This window comes from Aricia agestis, chromosome 10, assembly GCF_905147365.1.
Source record: "Aricia agestis chromosome 10, ilAriAges1.1, whole genome shotgun sequence".
NCBI lineage: Eukaryota > Metazoa > Arthropoda > Insecta > Lepidoptera > Lycaenidae > Aricia > Aricia agestis.
Window position 1 is genome coordinate 16,267,932 of NC_056415.1, and position 25,096 is coordinate 16,293,027.

A 25,096-nucleotide genomic window follows, 5' to 3' on the forward strand; every position below is an offset into this window, starting at 1 on the left:
CTTGAGAAGGACTTACTTTGAGAGGCCGTTGAGGAGGAAAGAAAAAAGAGGATAAAAAGGAATCGTTGAAAAAGCAGGGATATGCAAAGTTTAATTTCATTGGTTGAGAGGGATTTAGTTTGAGAGGCCGTTGAGGAGGAGGAAGGAACAAGAGTGTCACTCAGAGGAAAGGTTGAAAAAGTATAGATATGTCAAGGTAAAGTTTATTGGTTGAGAGGGACTTAATTTGAGAGGCCGTTGAGGGCGACTTACTGGAAACATTTGGAGGGTAAGTTAATTTTATAGTAAACTTTGGGAGGATAATAGGTAATATAGCTTGAAAGGGATTTAACTATGAGAGTAGAGACTTGAGAGGAGCTCAGAGGGAGTAGGAATATGTCAAGGCTAAGAGGGACTAAGTCTTGCGACTTGCGTTACAGGAGCTTGACGATATTATGTTGAATGACTTGATGGAATTTCTCACTATTATAATTAAAAAAAAAATGTGCATATTTTCATTAAAATTTTTGCGGAACTTTTACGGACTTTTAAAATTCTTTTGCAATTTTTTTGCGCACTTCGAAAACTTTTTCTAACTTTCTAACCAAAGAGGTATAACCGTATAAAGGTCCCGACATACTGGCACTCTTTCCGGTCCCTCCCGGTATATATAGCCCTGGAGCCAGAGGGCTAGAGGGCCAACCCTCCGAATCACCCCATGACCCGCCCCCATGCACCATGCATCTTGCACCTGTGCACGCAGACTGTTGCTTGTACATTTACATGAAAATTGATTTGATATGGTGGTAGATTATATTTTATATTGAAAGATTTTCTAATTTGTTTTGGTATAGGAGATTTAAATGCATAAGGAATAAAGGTTAATTAAATCAGTTTCATACTAGCATTTTATGCATTATAATTGCAATTCCTTGGTTAATTTAATTCGTTTGTTATTATAAAGCTTAAAAAATACTCTTTTATAATATTGCATTAAAATTGTAACATTGAGGAACTGGTTTTTAATTTCCTCGTTTAGCTTCCTGTTTTATCAAAAGTATACCAACTACATATAACAAATTAATTAACAGAAGTAATTCTATAATACTTTATTATAATTTGTATTAAATAAACAACGTATAAAGTCTACAAAATATAGTGTACTACTTTTTACAATGAATTTATTAGAAATTACATCGACATTTTCAAAATTAGAGCAATACATATTTCTTAGTTTTTTCTTAGCATATATTTTTATTACTAAAGGAAAAAGAACATAATATTATATGTGCGGTCGAATTGAGAATCTTCCTCCTTTTTGGAAGTCGGTTAAAAACAATATAATTTTGGAGTCAAATATGGCCGTAGCTCGTAGCACAGGCGCGTAGCACGGCGCTACGGCGTAGCACTGTCTACGCCGCGCGTAGGCCGTACCTACAACCGTAGTCTACGGTAGCTAGAGTCAGATTTGAGGTAGGGCAGCATTGGTTAGAGGTAGGGCGGAAGTAAAAAAAAAATCATAATTGATTGATTTTCTTAGGTTTTGGCATTTTTAAGGTAGGGCATTATGATTTTAAGGTAGGGCATTGCCCCACAATGCCCCCCCCTAGCTACGGTCCGTAGAATACAGTTTCTACACAAGATTCAAGAATACTTTAAAATAGCTTAAATAGTATGGACTACTTGACATATTTTATTTAAGAATCGGTATTTTGTCTACACGTTCACTTTTAACCATAAAGTTAATATACCTAGCGGAATAGAGAAACAAAGGCCTGAGCAAGAGAGATGTCACTATCAGTAACACTGCGTGGTAAAAAGAGACGTGTGATACACGACAGCAGCACTCTTTTTTGACGTCCAGTTGGCACGTGCCGCACGTTGACAATTTAATCTCATAGAAATCATGTTCAATCATGCTTGTGTAAGTGTATACGTACACATATTTTTACACACAGATGAAAACCAATTTCGGTTTCGTTTGACAGCTCGAGATTGTTGCTCTATTCCGCTAGGTGTATAACTTTATGCTTTTAACATATGCACGTTTTTCCACGATAGGTAACCACTGTCTTTAATAGCAGGGATGGCAAACCTTTCCTTAACAACGTGCCAAGTTTCTGAATAATTCTTTAATGAATGCTGCTGATGTCATAGACGTGTTATCATATAAGATTTTTCTTTGTAATCCTGACGCGTATTTAAAAATATAATGCTCCAACCCTCACTTGGCGCTTTGCAGAATCTAATATATAAAATTCTCGTGTCACAGTGTTTGTGCGCGAATTCCTCCAAAACGGCTCAACCGATTTTGATAAAATTGTATGTACATTCGTTAGGTCTGAGGATAGGTTTTTATCTAATTTTTATATTAATACTAGGAATAATTTATCATTTTTTATTTATCTTATAATGATTTTGTGATCAGTAGCGTGCTCAACATTTTATATCGCGTGCCATTTCTAGCACGCGTGCCAAAGGTTCGCCATCCCTGTTCTATAGCATGCAACTATGACGTCGATTAGGGGCGATCATAGATAAATATGTTCTTCGTAATTGCTAGTCCATCAGAAGCCAACAATTTCGAAGCGAAATTCCTCATAAAAATAAATTAGATATAAACCTATTAGAATACCATAAAAATAAGTATATACTTACTTGAATAATAATCATTAAAATTATAATTTTGTACTTAATTGTTTTGCAAACGCCCGAACAAGGTATAATAATATATTTCGTCAATTTGATTTATATATGTACTTGGTTGCAAATAAAAATTTTGAACTTGAACTTGAACTATTTCTACGGTGGTTTCGCTACGCTGTTAACAATCTGTCAGCTAGAGTATAACCCGATAGTTTACCAGAAAAACGGATGTTAGTAAAATAATATCTGGGTTGGTTAAAATTTAAAAATATAAAATAGCTTTAAAACATTCTGAAGATTTTAAGATACGCTTAACAAATTTTTTACATTTTCTTTCACATACTTTGCTCTAAATAGTCACTAAAGAATTTCACTACAAAATGTCCGTTGTTGTCTCATTCTTCTTCTTCTAAAACGTTTTCTTCTGTTTCTGTAAAATAAAAAAATAAAAGTGTTTAATTAAAAGAGAGTTGCGAGCCCGATTTTGGTAAACTCCAAAGGTGTATCATGAGTCTCTTTTCATAACCATCTCTAGACTTTTAAATATTAATTTATTATTAATATTAGGTAGGTATGTATTATTTTATCTCAGAGATACTTTCTAATCTTCTTATAACATTTGTATGAGTGCGGGAATCGTATGGGACACTATTATAGTGACTGTAATATAGTCTATACCACAACTTAATAATAACATTATCAATAAGTACCTCAATTAAGAAATTTAAAAAAACCCCCGCCAAACAACTTTAAAAAGTAATGAATTATTATATTTTACTGACTAGTTTAAATAATTCCTAAGTGTAAAGTGATATTTTAGTCCATAATTGTTGTCACGGTGTGTCGGGGGACCGCCAACAGTTTTGCATTTTCATTATTTTGCATTTTGTATCGCCATGTCACTGATTGTCTCGATTCGGTTCGCTGTGAACTGACCCTTAAACTATAATGTTATGTGAAATCAAACATCTACATTAGCGGTCCCCCAACACACCTTGACAACAATTATGGACTGAAATATCACTTTACACTTAAGAATTATTTGAACTAAAAGTCAGTAAAATATATTATTTCATTACTTTTTAAAGTAAAACCCCCGCCAAACGGCGGGGTTTTTTTTAAATTTCTTAATTTAATTTTATTTCATGCTTCTTAAACTTGTGTTGGTTATAGTGCAGAATAATTCCTATCAACAGGATCATAATATTATATCCCAATGAATACCATCTACGAATGTCCTTTTGGATGAGGCCGTCAATATGAGTCCAAACATGAAACCTCCACTTTGGGTTCATATGGAGCTCGGCTCCTATGGAATCCAGGTGAGGCTGCAGCAGCAGCATGCAGAAATTTATTGGTTATCTACGTCTTACTAGTTGTCGCAATTCAAATGAGAGAGAGACGAAACCGTTGCTCTTAGTTGGTGAGGAGCTAGGTATCCTATTGATTACCAGGTGATGCTGCAGCACCAGGTCAACTTTCCATTAATGTGTAAATATTCATAAATGTCACGAACTAGAATGTAATAAAGCCCACCAAACGACTGCAAGTTGCTAATCGGCCCTTCACGAACCAGATGAACCGCGATTTTTCAGCACGGAGCAGGCTGATGATGATGAACTATAGCTAAGAACACTCTCAATGAAGTCAGCTTTCAAACAAAAAAAAAAACTAGATCGAAATCGGTCCACCCGTTTGGATGCTACGATGCCACAGACAGACAGACAGACCGACAGACAGACACGTCAAATTTATAGCACCCCTCTTTTTTGTCGGGGGTGAAAAATATAAAGAAACTAGATGACGCCCGCAACTCCGTTGCACCAAAACTCGTTTATCGCTCGGGAACCGTACATTTTCCGGGACAAAAAGTATCCTATGTCCTTTCACGGGACTCAATGAATCTCCATGCCAAACAGCCAAATCGGTTCAGCGGTTTGGGCGTGAAGAGGTAACAGACAGACAGACAGACAGACACACTTTTGCATTTATAATATTATATGGATATTTAAAAAATAAATGTGCATCAAATTAATCTCAATTTAAATATGTATCAATGGTATTAAACACATTAGTCCAAATCGCGACCGACATTTTGACGGACGTTTTGCGAGAGGGGTGATCTCGGAGTTTCGGTAAAAAATATTAAACACGCGGGTTGACGTGTAACGCGAGTGAGCGGTGTTGATATTTGGGATTTCATATAATAAAAAATGTATTATTAATATATTGTATTTCCGACGACTATAGATTTAACGACTTATAGTATCACAGAGTAGACTTCAAAAAGTTGTGATCTTTCGTATAAGTACATCTAAATAAAAAAAATACAAATATTTATGTAAAAAAACAAAATTTTCTTATCATTTGTAAATTGGTTTTGCTGTAAATAAATGATACGACAATAATAATTAGTATAAACGTGCTCCAAAGGAACAATACAAACCATGGGCATAGCCATTAGCCAGCCTTGGGCTCAGTGTGGGGCAGCAGTCATTATCCCCCCCTCCTCCCCCTTTAATTTTTTTTGTAACTACGGATATTAATTAACAGCTATTTTTGTTGTTAATGTAAGATTTTTTTTTTAAATATTTAATTAGGCACCTTATAGGTCATAGCCAGGGTGGCATAGGCAGCTTGCCTCAGTGTGGCTACGCCCATGATGCAAGCAAGCACCGACCATAAACCCTGCATTTTTAGATATTTATGATTTTGCAACAATAATATTAAGATCCTACTTTATTGCATACCAAACATATGAATACCGTGGCTTTTAGGTTTTTACCTATAAGCACAAAGACAATATTTGTTATAATTAAGTAATTTAAATTATAAAATGTTCATCTGACCTTCGTAATTTTTAAATATTCAATTTTTTCATGTCATTTCAAAGTATCAAGACGTTTAAATTGTAATCCGTCAGTCCGTGTTTATGAAGTGGTCTAAATTGTAACATTTAAGCTCTTTACATTATTATTGTATTGTGGAGAGGCGACGCTCGCGCCTGCAGCTGCACAAACAAAACTCCCCGCACAATTTAGAACCCTATTACAATGAAATAAAGTGCATATTAAATATCATGTTTAATTGATTTTTAAATAACACACAGTATGTTAACGGGAATAGGACTTTATGATGTTGGAAATAGGGTATATATTACGTTGTGGTTTGTGATAGGTCAAGTTGTACACTTGCGAAATTTCCGCGTGCCCGCAGATGAGCGGCTGATATTGCACTTGTGGCCAGGGCTGTCAACTGTCTAGTTATTTTGTGTATAGCATAAAAATACAACCCCCAGACCAGTTTTTGAATTTACATGTACACTTTACTTAGTTACTTCGATTTTTACCGACTTCCAAAAAGGAGGAGGTTATACGTTCGGCTGTATGTATCTTTTTTTTTTGTATGTTCAACGATAACTTTGCCGTTTGTGATCCAATTTTCAAAATTCTTTTTGTGTTGTATAGGGTTTAACTCAAATTTGGTACCATGTTCACAAAAGTGGTGATCTGATGATGGGATCCTGGAGGAATCGAGGGGACTCCTTGTAATTTGTATGGAAACATATAGTGATTTTAATTTTTTCTGAAGCATTCGAGGTAAATGCTATCAAAAAGTAAGATTTCGCATCGTCAGAACTTTTGAACCCTTATAGATATAGATTCGGGGATTTCGGCGTTGTTTAAACAACTGAAAGCATAAGCCAACACATCAATTTATTTGATCATCATCATCAAAATCATAATTATGCCATGGGTCATCACATTGTGACCCAATTATTGCTGCTTTTCGTGATATTTTGCATCGAAGCAGATGTTTTTGGTGATTATTTCGCTGTTTGTGGACCGATTTTCAAAATTCTTGTGTTGTTGTATAGGATATAATCTTGATTTTGTATAATAATTACGAAAGTGGTGAGCTGATAATGGGATTTATGAGCAATCGAGGGAAATCCTTGAAATTTATCATAAGACTCATAGTGGTTAAAATGTTGTGTCTAGTAACTTAAACATATGTTCCGAATAAGAGAAAATTCATACGAAGGTGTTTCTTGGTCCAAAGGCACTGAACAGAACTCCTGAATCTTTAAAGATAAAAGTTTTTAAATTGCAGCATCGCTTAGATAACTACAAACACTAACCACAATTTCGCTTACAGTAACATAATGTGAATAGTTAACGTTCGTAGTGGTTATTTACGCATAAAGCCTTATCTTGTAGATAACTAAAAAGAGTGAAATTATTATTTTTTCGGTACCAGCTAATTTTATCGTGAGTTCAGTCAATGTCAGAATATCTGAAGCTTTTGGGACTGGTACCGACTTCAAAGTAATGAAGACTGTAGTATGTACAGAAATAGTTGAGATTTAGACGAATTCTAAAAAAGGGTACTATTATAGAGTAAGAGTTATTTAATACTTTTTAGTTCATATTATTATTGTTTTTACCTTGGAAGTCGGTTTTAATTTTTCGTTAAAAATAATTTTTAAAGAGAACTGTAAAAATAAAAACGTTATTGAAAAAGTTACATTTCTTGTCTTGAGAAAAGCTAAAACTGCACCATCAGAAGTTTGGCTTTAAAAATTTTACCATAAAAAGTGGTTATTTAAATAAAGTTATTTTTAATTAAACTATTAAAATTAGTAGTAGCAAGCTTTTCATCTTGAAATTCAGGGTAAAAGTCGCCAAGTTTGGGGTGCCTATAGTATTTTACAGCAGAAAGTAAGTAATGCGTTTTAAGACAAAATGAAAATATAATATATCTATATAATATTAACACGTGAGCCAAAAGTTTTGTATCCCTTTTGACGAAAAATGGGGAAACGTAGGTGAATGAAATTTTGCAAAGTTATAGTTTATATTATGAAGGAGTGCATCGAGTTAATATTATTTTGAAATTATGCTTTTATCATATATTTTTTTAACAAATAAAACATTACACACACTACAACACACACACTAGGAAAAAAGACAGATTTTTGAGTGACAAGCCTATACAATATACATACGAATTATACTCTTTTATTTATGGTTGAAGTCTGTTGACAACAAGTTGACAAATTGAAAACGGATTATAGTTTTTTTTTATTGAATACTATGAGACAATGCTTACACGGCCAGTCTGAGATCAGCTAACTCCCAGAGACAAGAGTTGAAAAAAATAGGTAGTAGTTTATAAAATATAGGTAGTAGTCCTAATGTCGTTGAAACTAAGGTCGAATTTCGACCATTGGGCGATCTCTAGTAATTATTATAATTCATAATTAATATTACACCAATTACTTACTAAATAGTGGTAACCCTACTGCGTGCAGATTTAATAGCGCGGCGAGTGCTGCAACAATATTGACAATGCTGCGCCGGCCGGTGTACTGTGCAGTATGTACCGGGTGTTACCGGACACACCCGGTGTAGACCGGGTCAGATAGTATGGCTAAAATGTGATACTGCTAATGTATATCTGTTAGGTTATCCTACTACTAGCATTATAATAGCATACCTAAGGGAGATCGCAGACGGCACACTTTTTGTGTGATCGGGTCTACGGTCTCCCTTATAAAGGCACTTATTGTATTTAGGACTTCGTACCTGCATTTTTTACAGCGACTGTATAAGCGTAAAGTGAAATCAAGGCAAACCTTCATTTTCAGTTTCCTTAATTAATATTTGTGTCAAATTTTATCCTTATGTTCAAGTAGTTTTGTAGTTTATACAAAGCATACGAACGAATCATTTCTATTTATCGTATTGGTACAGAAAATATTATTTGCAAAGTTTTAGTATAGTATGGCTTCCATTGCTTATCATGGTGATATCGCTTACTTACATTATGCTCATTAACTTTCCACAAAAAATACATACAAAACCCAAACATTTTCCATCAAACATTAAAGGAGTGAGCACACTGAGACGGGCCGTGCCGGGGCTCATCGCAAAAATCCGCTTCCATACAATTTGTATGGAAGCGGATGCGCGTATCGCACACTGTGTCGGGGCGCAGCGGATTTCCGCTTCCATACCAATTGTATGGAGGTGGATTTTTGCGATGAGCCCGGCACACTGAGCCCCGGCACGGCCCGTCTCAGTGTGCTCACTCCTTATAGTCCTTAAGCCTACATGCCTGGCTTTCGTCGCGTCATAACCCATCAGGTGCAATCACCATCACCGCGTGACGCAAACAGTGAGCTAGGGTCTTATCTACCATCAGCAATCAACCACGTGCGCCGGACCCAGCCTCACCACTCCCGTATCTTAATTCCATCAAATCTCTAATGCATTTTGACCAGATCTTATCAAAGCGTTGATTGAATAAAGTAATTATATGGCGAATGTAAATATCATGGACTTCGTATATTGACTGTGTAGATTCATGGGTAAGATTGGATAACAATAACAGTTCATTGTTATTTTAAATAAACTAGCTACTGTTTTGTTTGGCTTCTAAGAAATATTATCGAGGTTTAAGCTGTAATTTTGTAACTGTGTGTATTGTTCGTAGAATATTAGCAGATACCGTGTACCTAAATGTTATTTTTAATCGATATAAAATCAAATTATCCGTCGTTAAAAATTCATAGTCAAAACATACGCGCACTGCCATTAAAGGTTATCAAAGAACTTTACACTCCAAGACTTCAAGAAGTTATAACGATCAGACTATAAAGGGGCCCATACACGGGACAATTTGTCGTTTCGATCGATCGTCAAGAAAATCGTCCAATCTATCTTTTGAACGTAAAATCGTTTGCGATATTGCTACACACGTACAATTTGTCGTTCGATTTTAACATCGAGGAGATAAATCGTTACGATAATTGTCCCGTGTATATAATAAGTGTCCCGAAAATCGTGAGTAGGTTATAGGTATCTCTTACAAGCATCAGTATTTTTTTACAATCCATATTACGTGCATATGATTGTAAATTAATGACAGTGGATTAAGTGGTTAAGTAGGTAACAGTTTTGAAAACATTTATTTTTTTGCAATAACATAAGGAGGCTTTAGGACCGGGAAAAGGATTTGCGGTCAAAAAATGTAGATTTCACTTACAAAGTTAGCCAGATGAAGAAGTATCAAGTAGGTAAGTTACAAGGTTCGTTCAAATTATAAGGGAACAATGAGTGACTGCCCTTATAATATTAATAGCTATAAACTTTATCCGCTTACGTATTCAATTATTAAAAAAAAACCTTACGCTAGGGTTATTTTTTGAATTCTGCAATTTTGAAAAAAAAAATATCGACGTACGCTTGATTTTAGACTCGATTTTTCTTAGATTTTCAAGACTAGGCTTAAAATCATGGTTAACATCCATTCAAATTCAATCATCATAAACCTCACAGGCTCACACTGTACAAATCATCTCATTCAAAGACAATTCAACCGCGATAAACGCTATCATATCATATACCCCTCCCTCCAAAATATGACAATAGAAATTACTATTGAATGGAAACCACTGGCTTAAGTCGAAATCAGTTAATTGTCAACCAAACACGACCCTCGCTACAAATGAGTTTAGAATAGCGTGCAAAATGCGCACGTGCGACGCACCATGGCTAAACGCCCACCCTATATGTATTACACAGCTAAGCGAAAATGAGCTTTATAGTAAAGTAGTAGAGTTAGAAATGTTGTGTAGATGTCGCGTGATGCGTGTGCGATTTGTGAGGAAGGGTGCGTGCGAGATTAGATTTTATATTGTAGTTATAGAGCTCAAATTAGATTGTACGAATTTTCACAAGCCCACAAATCTAAAAATAGACGAAAATCAATCGTATTTGTATGAAATTAAGGTTGGCATTTGTATAATTGGGTTGTAGCTTTAGGTGTCGATTCGAAACAGATTGTTACAGCGTGTCCGCAAAGTAATGGGGCTGATGAGCGCATTGAGGCGACCGCACGTGGCGCGTGCGACGAATCGCGCGACGACAGGTGCCCGCACTTGCCGGCACTGGCCGACACTTGCCGACACTGGCCGACACTAGCCGACACTGGTTGACAGTTGACACTAGCTGAAACTTGGCCGACACTTGCCGAACTTGTCACCGTTTGGCGACACTTATAGATACTTGGCGACACTTACCAACACAATAGGCGACGTTAGCCGAGTGTCAAGTTTCTTCAGAAAAGTGTTTTGAATACTTGCCATATTTTGCTTTTTTGCCTTAGTTAGGGTCATGTATGTCAGAAAATATAGTTTTGGATTGCAGATTCAGTTTTAATCTTGGCTTTAACGAAACTGATAGACCTAAAATTCTTTAAACGCGGTAAGTAAATGAAGATTCTAAAGAGTTCTAAAGAGTTCTCTCGTCTAAACTCTAAACTAAAGGCCAACTCATCATGTTTTTAATTGTAAATTAAATGGTTTTATTCAATGAATTTGATAGTCATTCAATCAAACAGCTTATTTAACCAGATGACTGCGACATATATATCGACGCACTTAGAAAACTCCAATAGCGCGATGCAGGATTGTGGCGCTAATTGTGGGTACCACATAACTATCTAACTATAGGGCTTACCTTCGCTCATGTGCGAGGGCGGTGTCTCCGTGTCGGGTATGGATATCCTCTCGGGCTCCGCGGCGTACCGGTCCGCACGAGCTTCAACCACCTCTCGTACAATCTCTGTAATGTTAACAATATTTGAAAATTATGTACTATGATTTATGAAGCGACTACTTATTGCAGCTTTAGATTAAATAAGACGAGAATATTAAACTTTCCACGAGATCTATTTCCTTCACAAACGCCTGTAGCGACTATATCACAGCAACTTGGGAAAGGCAGCTGACATTTCAGAATATTTTGACAAAACATAAGCACTAACAGCCGTCGGTGAAATTGGCTAAGAATTCATTATTTAAATACCTGTAAAACTAGAAGAAAAGCAATTTTCATTACCTATTTACGTTTACTTGATGAGAGCCAAGAAACCAAACTATTAGAATAATAACTATTATCAAGATTTATTTGATTCATGATAAGAAGGGGGGATGGACTATATGGTTAAACCATATAACCCGCCGCGCTTGTCCAATGCGTGTTGGCGGGGGGGTTTTCGCCAGAGCCTCGTTCGTTGATCAGCAGGGTATACCACGTGCAGGTGAGGTTGGCTTGGGCTCCTAAGGTGTAAGATGGGCCCCTTAAGAGTGACCAACAACTTTACAGGATCGTGAACTTTGGAAAGAGAGAGGGGAGGCATTTGCCCAGCAGTGGGACACTGTAGGCTGATAATAATAATAATAATTTGATTCATGGAGAGCAATTTACCGGTGATGACGTCTCTGCTGGTGATGATGGACTCGATCTCCAGCGACACCTCTTGGATCAGCCACGGCATGAACTCATCCTCTACACCTGCAAATTGTAAATTGTCATTTTTTTATGAAATAAGGGGGCAAACGAGCAAACGGATCACCTGATGGAAAGCAACTTCCGTCGCCCATGGATACACGCAACATCAGAAGAGCTGCAGGTGCGTTGCCGGCCTTTTAAGAGGGAACAGGTTACAGGGTAGGGGAGGTAAAGAAGGGAATAGGGAAGGGTAGGGAAGGGAAGGGTAGGGAATTGGGCCACCGGTAAACTCACTTACTCGGCGAAACACAGCGCAAGCGCTGTTACACGAATCATAGACGTCAAGTAATCCACTGAAGCGACGTTTTAGCCAGTGTCGTTGCAACTTGTACTGTGTATTTGGAACAAGTTCTCCTAGTGATGTTCGTTAGCATATCCGTATTCCAATTAATCTCTTGTCATTATTTAACATCTCTAAAACAGCTGATGTTCGTCAGCAAATATCCTGGAAGAGGACGAGCTGTCGCCACTCACGTCTTATCTACGTCATGGTCAGCATCTCCAAGCATCCATCATCTATCCATCAAACGATCTTCAAAAACTTTCGCATGTACTATCGGAGAATTTGATTCATAGGCAAATGGGGGACCTACTTAATTTGGTGGCGTTATGTCAAATCCAGCCGACACATCCTAATTAACATTGAATTGGCATGATCCGACCAAATGACGTTGGTCTGTCAACTGCCTAGGAATCAATTTCCTCGATGATACATCATCACCCCACCTCTCTGCAGCTCACTCTGCAGGTGTCCAGCTATCCGTAGGCCGGCGAGCGCGGCGGGCAGCAGGTCGGCCACGTATCCTCGCACCAGCCCCGCCGCAGCCACCCGCGCCTTCGCATCTATCTACAGCATCACCATCTCACCTCTCTGCAGCTCACTCTGCAGGTGTCCAGCTGTCCGTAGACCGGCGAGTGTGGCGGGCAGCAGTCGGCCACGTATCCCCGCACCAGCGCCGCCGCAGCCACCCGCACCTTCGCCTCTCTCTACAGCATCATCATCTCACCTCTCTGCAGCTCACTCTGTAGGTGTCCAGCTGTCCGCAGGCCGACGAGCGCGGCGGGCAGCAGGTCGGCCACGTATCCCCGCACCAGCACCGCCGCTGCCATCCGCACCTTCGCCTCTCTTTACAGCATCATCATCTCACCTCTCTGCAGCTCACTCTGCAGGTGTCCAGCTGTCCGCAGGCCAGCGAGCGCGGCGGGCAGCAGGTCGGCCACGTATCCTCGCACCAGCGCCGCTGCAGCCACTCGCGCCTTCGCCTCCTGTGCTGCTACCGCTGCTGCTGCACTTTGCTCTATGCGGCGCTCCTGTAAATGAAAAGGACAATTAAAAAAAGTCTTCTTCGGTAGAGAAAGGTTTTGAATTAACAATGGCTATGAAAAGTAAAGGTAAGGATCAAAAATGTTAAGTTAAAGGATAAAAGTTAAGCTAAGCGACGCACTCGTAGTTTGGCGAGAATAGGCATGACCTTAAAGGATGATGGTCTTTAAAATAGGGTCCCTCAGCGACTCAAACTCCTTTTGTATCACTTCCCCTATATGCATCCCTCTCTTACCTTCTCCTGGCTTAATCGTCTGTCCTGCTCCTCCAGGCGGCGTCTTTCAGCACGCTCAGCGTCGCGCAGCTCGCGGTACCGCCGCTGCTGTTCTCTCAGAGCCTCCAACTCCTCCTCCTGAGCCACTTCAGCCAGCGCTTGCTCGGCCGTCTTGCCGACCAACACTTCGAGGATCGGCTGCACTTCCGTGTCGAAGTCGAACAGCTGAGGACAGAGAGTAGGACTATTAGAGTGAGATTTAGGGCTAGCCGGACACCTGTGACTTACGGATGGAACATAATATACCATGTTGTAACAGTAGTCAGTATGGTGGATAGCTGTTAAAGATCTATGCATTGTTAATTATATTGACGTACTCGTATGTTTGTACGCAGAGTTGGACTAACTTGGGCTTACTGCTCGTTAAAACTTAAAACTCAGTCTTTATTCAGAGTATAGTCAAAGGTACCAATGTAGTCGTCAAAAGCCACCTAGCCGAATGGAACCAGCAAGCTAGTTTCAAACTGAATAAGTCAACATTGATTGATTGCTCTGTCTTGAGAAACTGAAGAAAAAGGCTAAGAATTTACGTGTCTGTTCACTTACATCCCCGGGGTATATCTGCGTCCAGGCGTCAGCGCCGGTCTTGGCGGGTACGTACAGTGGAGTGCTCGGCCGGTCCGCGAACAGATCCGTTTGGACGCCGATCTCCATTTCCACTCCCTTGTCAAATAGCTGTAGATAGACAGACGACTTTTAAATAGATATCGTAACCAATTTCAATACAAAGTATATATATACAAAAAAGAAATGTTAGCTGATAGAGGAACAGGGTGAATGTTACCAACTTAAACACGGTAATAGTCTAACATTATATTTTCTATTACCGAAGCTGCAAATAGGCAATTTTAGACACTGCTACTGCTACATTACCTAATAAAATAAGATTATCTGCGTATTCCTCACCAGTAGATAAACCCAATCGTGGTTATGTTATGGGCAAAAGTATTGGAAGGCGTACTCAACTGGGAGAGCTACCTCCTTAAAGTACGTTTTCAGGTCTAAGGAGGTAGTACACCCTTGAGGTCTAAGAAGGTAGTACACCCTTGAGGTCTAAGGAGGTAGTACACCCAGTAGGGTATCTCTACCTTTGGGTAACACCTACCTCCTCCAGATACTGGTCAGTCTGTATAGGATGGTGCTGCCTGCCAGGTGCGGGGGGCGGCGTCCCGGGCCGCAACCGCGCTAACGCCGCACGACGCGCGAGCGCGCGCCGCCGCGTACGCGCCACACGCGCCGTATTGCTGTCCACGCTGTCACCCTGGTCAGATAATAATGGTTCATTAGCCCTTGTGTGCTATTCAGATTTCTAATTATAAATTACTATCATTAGATAATAGTTAAAGTTCAAAAATGCAACAACAATGTAGTCAAATGGAAGTAGGTATGGAAGTCTTGCGACCTAAGTCTGTTCACGACTACTTTTTCAATCATTGGATGTTTTGTCTCTTATTTATGTCATTCCAGATGTTAGATAATAATAAATATTTAGATGATAGATTAGATGTTTGATATAATAAATACTTATGTCGAGTTTTATCGGTCTGCGTTTTGTATATTTTACAATTTGCCATTACTTCACGATTCGCACAAAAAAATAACACAATTCCATTCAACACCATTAATGAATGAATATTTAAAGCATCAATGAACTCATTAATAATTTACGAGGCGTATTGCAAATTACTACGCCCGAAGCAAAATCGACCTTCGGCTTTGTGCACAGAGTCTAGTTTTATAGCTAAGAACGTGATAAGGTAGTAATTATTTACGCGAGCCGTGTAATTTCTTCATTATTACGAAACGCTCGCTGGGCTGAAATAGAAACTGTGTTTATGTTGAAGGTAAGATACAGTCGTAACTTTTAACCGACTGTGTAGTCATAAGAAAGATACCACATTGATCCACCGTATCAAAAATTGCAAACCAAGGAATTAATAAAACCACGAAAATAAATTAATTTCTGTGCAGACGACGATGTAGGCAACGTTTATTTGATTAATTGAACACTTCTGGCACTTCTTCTCATATGATTTTAAACTTTATCTTCATTATGGTAATACATAGTATCGCTTGAGAAGTTTACGGCCGCCCGTAGCCGCTCGTGGCCGCCGGCGGCCGCGATTTCTCAAGCGATACTATGTATTACAATATGAAGATAAAGTATAAAATCACATGACACTAAAAGTGCTCGCCTCGCCGTTGCCATTCCGGTGTGCCGAGGCCCTTAGTAAATTACTATGCGGCCGGCGTGGTGGGTGCGCCCCGCGCCGCGCGCTACCCCTCCCGCGCGCGGTGTCCATGCATTGGGTAAATAATTATTTAACTACATTTACTCAGTGATCAATTATTGATATTATTTTTTTATATTATTTTTTTTCAACTAATATAATAGCCAAATATCACGTCCTCGAGTATTGAACATGTCTCACCAGTCATGCTGTATACAGTGTGTAACAAAAATAAGTGATAATACTTTAGGTTGTATACGTGTTCCTTGCAGAGAGTTCACTGTGAAAGTAGCAGCGCTGAAAGACGATTTTTTTTCACTACAATACAAAAATAAACAAAAAATTTGGCCTTTCAGCGCTGCTACTTTCACAGTGAACTCTCTACAAGGAACACGTAAACACCCTAAAGTATTATCACTTATTTTTGTTACACTCTGTATAATTATAATAGGGCGAAACAGATGAAACATTTAGTAGACCTGTATATACAAATCAGTGCATATATACTGCGTGAAATTTTATTGGTTGTTTTCCCGCAGTAAAATGGTTGGTGGTCTTAGCAGTACAATAGATTTGTGACGTTTTTTTTATTCAAATCATAAATAAAATTCGGCCGGGTCATAGCCGCTCGCGCTTATCGGCATAAAGTTGCCATAGTACGTCATATACAAAATATTTTTTATTTTAAAAAAATAACTTGTATGATACGATAGTATTACTATAGGTAAATCGTTCTGCTCCGGGAAAACAACCACTAAAATTTCACGTTGTATACTTACAGCGGCATGAGCATGCACGGTGCTGCCCCTCACCACGCGGCGGTCGTGCATCACGTTGGAGTACGGCGCCACTGTACCCATGCTGCCGCTGGAATGCAAAAAGCAATCATTAAAAAGTGGAAGAGGACAGATTCGGTAGTAATATGAACCCCGGAAGATCTAAAGGTACCCTTCACAATGGTCCATGCTGGCCAACTACAAGCCACTGTACATTGTACAGTTTTTTGCAACGAAGTCGGCTCCATTCCATTCCGCGGCGGTAATAATTGAACCCTAAGAGGCGCTTAGACTTTAGGCGTCCACGCCATCAACACCAATCATAGGCACACACGATTATACATTCGAAATTATTTGAATTTATGAAAAATCGGCCAAGTGCGAGTCAGACTCGCCGTACCGTTAAAGAGCGAAAGTAGGGAAAAAATAGTGTTTTTGTATGGAGCCCCACTTAATTAATTATTTTATTCAAATTTTATTATTAAATATGAAAGTACGTATATAATTAAGGATTTTGTGAAAATTTCAAGTGTCTACATGTTGCCAGTTTATTTTGTTTTTAGTATTTGTTGTTATAGCGGCACCAGAAATACACAATCTGTGAAAATGTCAGAAGTCTATATCTATAACGGTTCTTGAGATACAGCCTGGAGACAGACAGACAGACGAACAGACATACAGACAGACAGATGGACAGACATCGAAGTCTCAGTAATAGGATCCCGTTTTTACCCTTTGGGTACGGAACCCTAAAATGCGGCCTTCACACATAAGGTCATGTTGGGGTCATGTGTGAAGAGCGCATATAAAATAGAATTAGTAATTCTCGTAGATCCTCTACGTCGTACATCTACGAGATATCTACAACATTTTAGAGCTTATTTGGTTTGATAATCTACTTTTGATTTAATTAATATAGGTAAATTTTCAATGACATTTATGTACAATTTAAATACAAATACAATATCTAATATTACATAAGATTCTCGTGTCACAGTGTTGTGCGCGAACTTCTCCAAAACGGCTAAACTGAAAATTTGTATGTACATTCGTTAGGCCTTTTTTTTTTTTTTTGCGCCGAGATAATGCTTAAGCATCTTGCGGTGGACGCAGCCCCTACCCACTAAAAACTCGGCGGTACTCCTCTATGCGCCTTGGGCGGGCCGCGGGATCGCGTGAGCCTACACCACGACTCCGCCGGCGAGCGCCTGCTGCTGTGAGGGCTTTTTGCCCCGCCGAGGCCAAGAAGGGGCCCCAATGGGCTTGCATGAGCCATTTATGGCTTACGTTGCGATGCACAGGAGTACGTTGTGCATCGCGACCAACTCGGGACATTCGTTAGGCCTGAGAATAGGTTTTTATCTACTTTTAATATTGATACTAGAAATAATTTACATGGTAAAACAACGTTGCCGGGTCAGATAGTTCTTATTATTATTTTTTTTTAAACAAAATATATTCGCTCTATAAAACAGCCGCATAAACTCCTGGATATAATAACTCTTTAAGTGATTATTAAAAATCCTCAATTTCTTCAATTAAAACCAGTCGTACAATTTTGATTGGGCACAAACGGGGTCAAGATGTGGGGGTATGGGGACATGGGGTGGTGGCCCACTTACCCCTGAATACCGTCAGGTCACTCACCTGACGTAAGTCATCGATACATACAGGTTATCGTTACCTTATCTCGCGCTTGAACTGTGGATATTATCTTGAGCATAAACCTTGGATATCTGGTGCATAAAGTTTAGATTTTGTGTAACCTATAAACTGTGTATATCTTGCGTATAAATATTGTATGTTTTTAGTAAAAGCTGTAGATATATCTTACGTATAAATAGAACTGTACATTATGTAGTATATTGATATTTTATGTAGTAGATAATTAATATATTACGTATAAAATAGATATTTTGGATATTTCTCGTATATTAGGTATATATACGAGACACCTGCAGTGTGCGTTACCTCTATAATTGAGTTTTATAGAGATGTCGATGAAATGCAATTTTTTATTATGTGTGTACTTTAATAATTGGAGAACAACCTATGATAATAATAATATTAAATTTAAATTGTATAATATATTGTGCTTTACCATTTTTTGGCGCGCTATTTCAATGCAATTTTTTACAAGCAGTCCAAGCAGTTCACCTCTCTAAACGAATAGCAATAAAATGCTATGATTGGCTTAAGAAAGTTGAAATACTTTTGGGTATCTATATATATAAAACTCAAAGGTGACTGACTGATTGACATAGTGATCTATCAAAGCACAGCCCAAACCACTGGACGGATCGGGCTGAAATTTGGCATGCAGGTAGATGTTATGACGTAGGCATCCGCTAAGAAAGGATTTTGATAAATTCCAACCCTAAGGGGTTCAAATAGGGGATGAAAGTTTGTATATAATAATACTTCTTAACGCGAGCGAAGCCGCGGGCAAAGGCTCGTTAAAACATAAAATACATTTGGGTACAAGTTAAAATACTTTTGGGGTTGAAAAAATGAGGCTATAGTTTTGACCCTCGTTTAAGGCCAAATAGTCGTAATTTTTTTGGTAGCGACCTTGATCGTAAATACCGTTTGAAATTGACCCAAATCTATATATAAATACGTGAGAGAAAAACTTTGTAACCCTTTTTACGAAAAATGGGGAAACGTAGGTGCATGAAATTTCGTACAGTTATAGTTTATATGGTGAAGGAGTGCATCGAGCTAATATTATTTTAAAATTATGCTTTTATCATAATATATGTTTTTAACAAATAAAACGATACACACACTACGACACTACTACTAGGAAAAATGACAGATTTTTGAGTGACAAGCCTATACATACGAATTATACTCTTTTATATATGGTTGAAGTCTGTTGACAACAAGTTGACAAATTGAAAATGGATTATTGTTTTTTTTTTATTTCATTTTAGATACTATTAGACAATGCTTAAACGGCCAGTCTGAGATCAGCTTAATCCCAGAGACAAAAATTGAAAAATGAATGATGACTACGATGAAGTCAATATTTTTTACAAAATATAGGTAGTAGTCCTAATGTCGTTGCAAGTAAGATCGAATTTCGACCATTGGGCGACCTCTAGTATCACTAAAGCTTTGACCTTACGTTTTTACCTTTTTGCCTTTGCATAATTTATATCAGCAGTCAGCTGTTTAGTATTGAACATAGTATTATAATTGTATATTTTGTGCAAGTATTAAAAAGTACTGTGGAGTACAGAAGTTTCTACATTTAAAACTTATAGCTGCACTTTTAATACTAACAGCAAACATTAAAGTTAGCATTGTTCATTGGCAGTTTTCCAGCTCACTAGTTTACACAGTAATGTCAACATCAGTCTACTCCACCTATTGCTAATGGGGCAGTTACTTCTAATCATATTTAAAATATTCCTCATTTAATGCGGGTGCAAAGTATGTAGTATTATTGATCTAGGGGTATTTTCTAATGGGAACATCTAGAAATAGAAATGTCGATAAGACCTACTTTTTCACTTTTCAAAATAAATTTATTATACTCATAAATTGTAATAGAAAGAGATATTATGTATTTAATATGCAGAGGACTGGACCCTCATATTTTTTAAATTTGTATGATATAGTCATATTTAATGATTGCGAAATAAATGAGCAGAAACACGTCTAATGTTGTAAGTTGTATCTTATGCTATTGGTGCTTCTGGAATTGTCTAGTAATCACTAAAATGGTTATAAAATGGACATGGTTTTAGATTCTACAAGAGTGGAACTCGGAAAATACAGGGACTTTGCGGGAAGCAACTACTTAGTAAGAATTAAATTTATCGCAGGAAGCGTCTAGTCTATACTAATATTATAATTGGGAAGAGTTTGTTTGTTTGTTTGTTTGAACGCGCTAATCTCAGGAACTACTGGTCCGATTTGAAAAATTCTTTCAGTGTTAGTTAGTCCATTTATCGAGGAAGGCTATAGGCTATATTTTATCACGCTAATACTAATAAGAGCGAAGAAATAGAGGAAAGTGTGGAAAAAAACGGGGGGAAATCATTTGAAAGGGCTTATTTGAACGCTCTAATCTCAGGAACTACTGGTCCGATTTGAAAACTTCTTTCAGTGTTAGATAACTTATTTATCGAGGAAGGCTGTAGGCTATAGTTTATCGCGCTGAGACTAATAAGAGCGAAGAAATAGGAAAGTGTGGAAAAAACGGGAGAAATTATTTGAAATGGTTTATTTGAACGTGCTAATCTCAGGAACTACTGGTCCGATTTGAAAAATTCTTTCATTGTTAGATAGCCTATTAATCGAGAAAGGCTATAGGTTATATTTTATTACGCTAAAACTAATGGGAGCGAAGAAATAGAGGAAAATGTGGACAAAATGGGGGAAATTATTTGAACTGGCTTATTTGAACGCGCTAATCTCAGGAACTACTAGTCTGATTTGAAAATTCTTTCAATGTTGGATAGCACATTTATCAAAGAAGGCTATAAGCTATATTTTATCACGCTAAGACTAATAGAAGCAAAGAAATAGAAGAAAATGTGTAAAAAAACGGGGGAAATTATTTAAAAGGGCTTATCTCACGAACTACTGGAGCAAATTTTCTTTTATTTGGCAAAAAAAATTTTTTGGTCTTTCAGCGCTGCTATTTTAACAGTGAACTCTCTACAAGGAACACATACACACCCTAAAGTATTTTCACTTAGTTTTGTTACACCATGTAATCAGAAAATACAGCCTAAATACTGACACTTGGTCTCGCTGCTCCAGGAGATGTCTGACTCCAGCCACCCCAGCAATGAGACTCCTGACGTTCCTGAACGCATCTCCCGCATGAATCTTCTCCTCTTGAGCCTTCTGTGGTTGAGGTGACTTCTTCTCTGATATAGACCTTTTACTCCTAGGCGCGACCGCTTTGGGCTTATTGGAGTACGAATACACTATCTTCTCTCTCTCCTGCGCAGGGTAGAGCGTCTCTAGTCCAAGTAGAGACGCTACTTGAGGAGGAGGGAGAAGAAACTGTCCAGTTTTGACCGTCGTCACGAAACGGGGTTTGCTCTTACACTTGGTCTTGTCACTGTCACAAATATCCACTCGCGGATGGGACCGACTGAGAGCTTTCGAGGGAGGACTCTGCATATTTATGTTGGGGTTGGAAGCCGTTATTCTTTTGCGAGTCGGTCTCTTCAGGTTCTGTTGTAAAACCTCCTTTTCTTTCAGCCTCCTTAACTTAAAGTCGAGTGCTCTCGAGAACTTCGGATCGAGTATGGTCTGGGGCGAGACGTCCCCATCGTGCTGGAGAGGTTTGACTATATTCACGTTACGCATGGTACTCAGCACGGTGAAGGAGTGCGTGTCCATTATACATGACCACCCCGGTCGTACTGGTGGTGTGCGAGTGGTCACCGCTCAGGCGTAGAACGTCGTAAGTGACTGACCATCGTCCGGTAGGCCGACGGTTTGGATTTGACCGCCTCTACTGCGGCAGGCTACCGCGCAAGCGTGACAAAGGTGTAAACAAACGTTGTCAGGGAGCTCAGCTTTTAATCCGATACTCTATTTAGTAATACCTAACTGGGACAAGTTGAGAATAAGTTTGAAATTTAAAATTTTGAGTTTGTTAGACTCACCACAGGTATTTCAATATTATACGTTCAATAAACGCTTTTTTTTAACAAATATGTAAAATAATAACGTCTGCAGTACTAAATCACTTGCATCACATTTTTTTTTATTTGCACAACTTCACTTTTAAAATAAAAAAAATAAAAACGTCATCTAATACAGGATAATAATATTATCAACTCAATACTTTGTATCACTTATTCTAATTCATACTCGTATTCTATTCACTTCAATCTACTTTTAGTACCAGTAATTGCACACACGGTACGAAGTGCACTAGCCCATTCAATACTTAACTAGGTCCCCGGGTACATTACACTGATAACAACACCATATGCAATAGATACGTGTACGGTCGACGGAAATAAATGTTAAGCAGATTAACTATTTTACTTACCCAGTCAAGTAATTCGAATATGCATAAAGAAATTGTATTTTTAAAGCTGGCCGCATTACACACGTTTTAACGAAATCCGAATGCATGGATTCAGTAGAAATTACATTAACTGGAACACACTTATTTTCTCTTCGTTCGCTTTTTTCCGAACGGAACGAATTCCTCTCGACCATCGGCGACCTACAGAAGCTTTGCAACCCACAGGTTAAAGAACACTGATGTACGCCATTGAAGTCATCATTCTATATAAAATCTTTAGATTTCTAGACCGTAGCTAACAATTCAATTCAATAGCTCTGATAACATTATATTTGGTAATTAATCCGTACTTTTCGTGTAGACGGTTGCTGTGAGAGGTGATCACGAACTTTCGTGCTTTTCGAGCTTCAAGTGTAAGTTCAAGGTGCTTACACTTACAAAGTCTAAAAGTCTAGACTTAGGCAATAAGTCTCGGTTAATACAGCTAGTTTATAGTCACGTGAACTATAAGACCTAAAGGTATCGTTCCGATCAACGCGGCAAGGTTATATTTTGCTCTGTGCCACTACAAAGCAACAACGGCGACATGGATCGCTAGACCACTGTCGGTAGAAAATGAAACCTATAGCCAATGTCATAAAGTGGCATTTTATTTGAATTTTTGTCGATTGCAGTCACTTGCGGAAAGCCCCCAGTACATAATGGCCCACTCCAGGCCATCGTTGACTATAGACCACAATCAATCGGTGTCACGATTAAAAAACACAATAATGCATGGCTCATTACTGCCTGGCAAACCACTGGCCATCGTCCGCCATCATACACCATTATCCCGTCTACAGTCTACACAATGGTGATGGCTTGTAGTGGGTCAGCATGATCCGTTGTGAAGAGGCAACTTAAGGGGCGTTGGGTATAGTTAAGACTGTATAAAAAAATATGACGTTTACAAGAGTGCAGCGTAAAGGCGCCTCTTCTTATTGGTCCATACTGATCCACTACAGGCCGTCTCTGTTGTGTAGACGGTATAAATATGGTGTATCTGGCGGTCGATGTAAGCACCAGGTGATCGTGGTCTACTCTGACGGCCATTGTGTACTGGGGGCTGGGGCCTATGAGATGGCGCTTATGCCATACATTCTTCTATTTAACTTCGATGCCGAAACTATCGCATGTAACTTACTTGGCAATCTGAGCATAAAATATGTACGGTTCATATGCGTAAATGATTTATTTATTTATAAATTCTTTATTTGCATTAAAAACAATATAAAATAACAAAAACAAAATTAGGCAAGGAATATAGCAAATAGGCGGCCTTACCGCTTTCAGCGGTTTCTTCCAGACAACCAAATTACTACCCAGCAAAGTATGTTTGGTTTTAATGGTTTTAATATTTCAAGGCGCTTACTGAAAATCAGCGTTGAGACTACACGGTCGCAACACATGCTGATTATGCACCTAAGTATTTGGTAAATACAGTTTTGATATACTTTTATTTCTTTGTAATATTTGATGTATTGTTTTACTAGATAAAGTTTTTTTTTTTAATGAAATAAGGGGGCAAACGAGCAAACGGGTCACCTGATGGAAAGCAACTTCCGTCGCCCATGGACACTCGCAGCATCAGAAGAGCTGCAAGTGCGTTGCCGACCTTTTAAGAGGGAATAGGGTAATAAGGGAGGGTAGGGAAGGGAAGGGAAGGGAATAGTTGAGGGTAGGGAAGGGAATAGGGTAGGGGTTAGGGGATTGGGCCTCCGGTAAACTCACTCACTCGGCGAAACACAGCGCAAGCGCTGTTTCACGCCGGTTTTCTGTGAGAACGTGGTATTTATCCGGTCGAGCCGGCCCATTCGTGCCGAAGCATGGCTCTCCCACGTATGAAGTTTCTATCTTTCTTTCTATATTAGATCACATATCGACCAGTCGTGATTACGTCATGATTGACAAACGAGACCACTATAAAATAATTACTGCTCTAAACTGCTCTCATCAGAGGTCAAAATTTTCATGTCCAACTGTGGTCCAACTGTCACCATGGCAACCAGACCACGCCACAGAACTATCAGCTCAAGGTGAAGGCTCCGCGAGCAAAAATATGCTAATGGAATTCACAGTTTAACGAAAATTACACGTTACTGAAATAACACAAAGAATATGGTCTGACTTGTAATTTTTGCTGGAAAAGCTCCTAAAGACCTTGAAAACTAAGGGTCAATTCATACTGCAACGTCGAGAGGCAGAACGATGCATGTTTTTTTAAATGAGCCGATGCATTCTTTAGACCAGGCAGGCTGAAATCGCTAGCGGCAAGCCTGTTGATTCAATGCTTTTAGTGTAGTAAATACATTTCAGTTATAAAAGAGCAATTTTAAATGCATCACATTAGATACAAATGACTGGTCGATTTTGCCGATAATAAAAAAGGAAAAAGGACTTTCTAGACTTTCACCTAAAAAACGAGTCCCAAACGTAAAAAACAAACTGCAGGCGATACCTA

At 38.6% G+C, this 25,096-nt stretch overlaps 1 protein-coding gene across 1 annotated transcript in view; it reads right to left on the minus strand.

The window, feature by feature from the left end:
• Positions 1-2,721: 2,721 nt before the first annotated feature.
• Positions 2,722-25,096, minus strand: part of LOC121730973 (radial spoke head protein 3 homolog B) — a 28,220-nt gene continuing 5,845 nt past the window's right edge. Inside the window, exons 2-9 of the mRNA XM_042120230.1 lie at positions 16,593-16,680; positions 14,688-14,843; positions 14,129-14,257; positions 13,544-13,747; positions 13,133-13,295; positions 11,901-11,987; positions 11,151-11,255; positions 2,722-3,055 (exon numbers count right to left, since the gene is read on the minus strand). Of these exons, the coding sequence (XP_041976164.1) occupies positions 3,021-3,055; positions 11,151-11,255; positions 11,901-11,987; positions 13,133-13,295; positions 13,544-13,747; positions 14,129-14,257; positions 14,688-14,843; positions 16,593-16,680 (967 nt within the window). The 3' untranslated portion in view covers positions 2,722-3,020. The remainder of the gene's footprint in view (positions 3,056-11,150; positions 11,256-11,900; positions 11,988-13,132; positions 13,296-13,543; positions 13,748-14,128; positions 14,258-14,687; positions 14,844-16,592; positions 16,681-25,096) is intronic.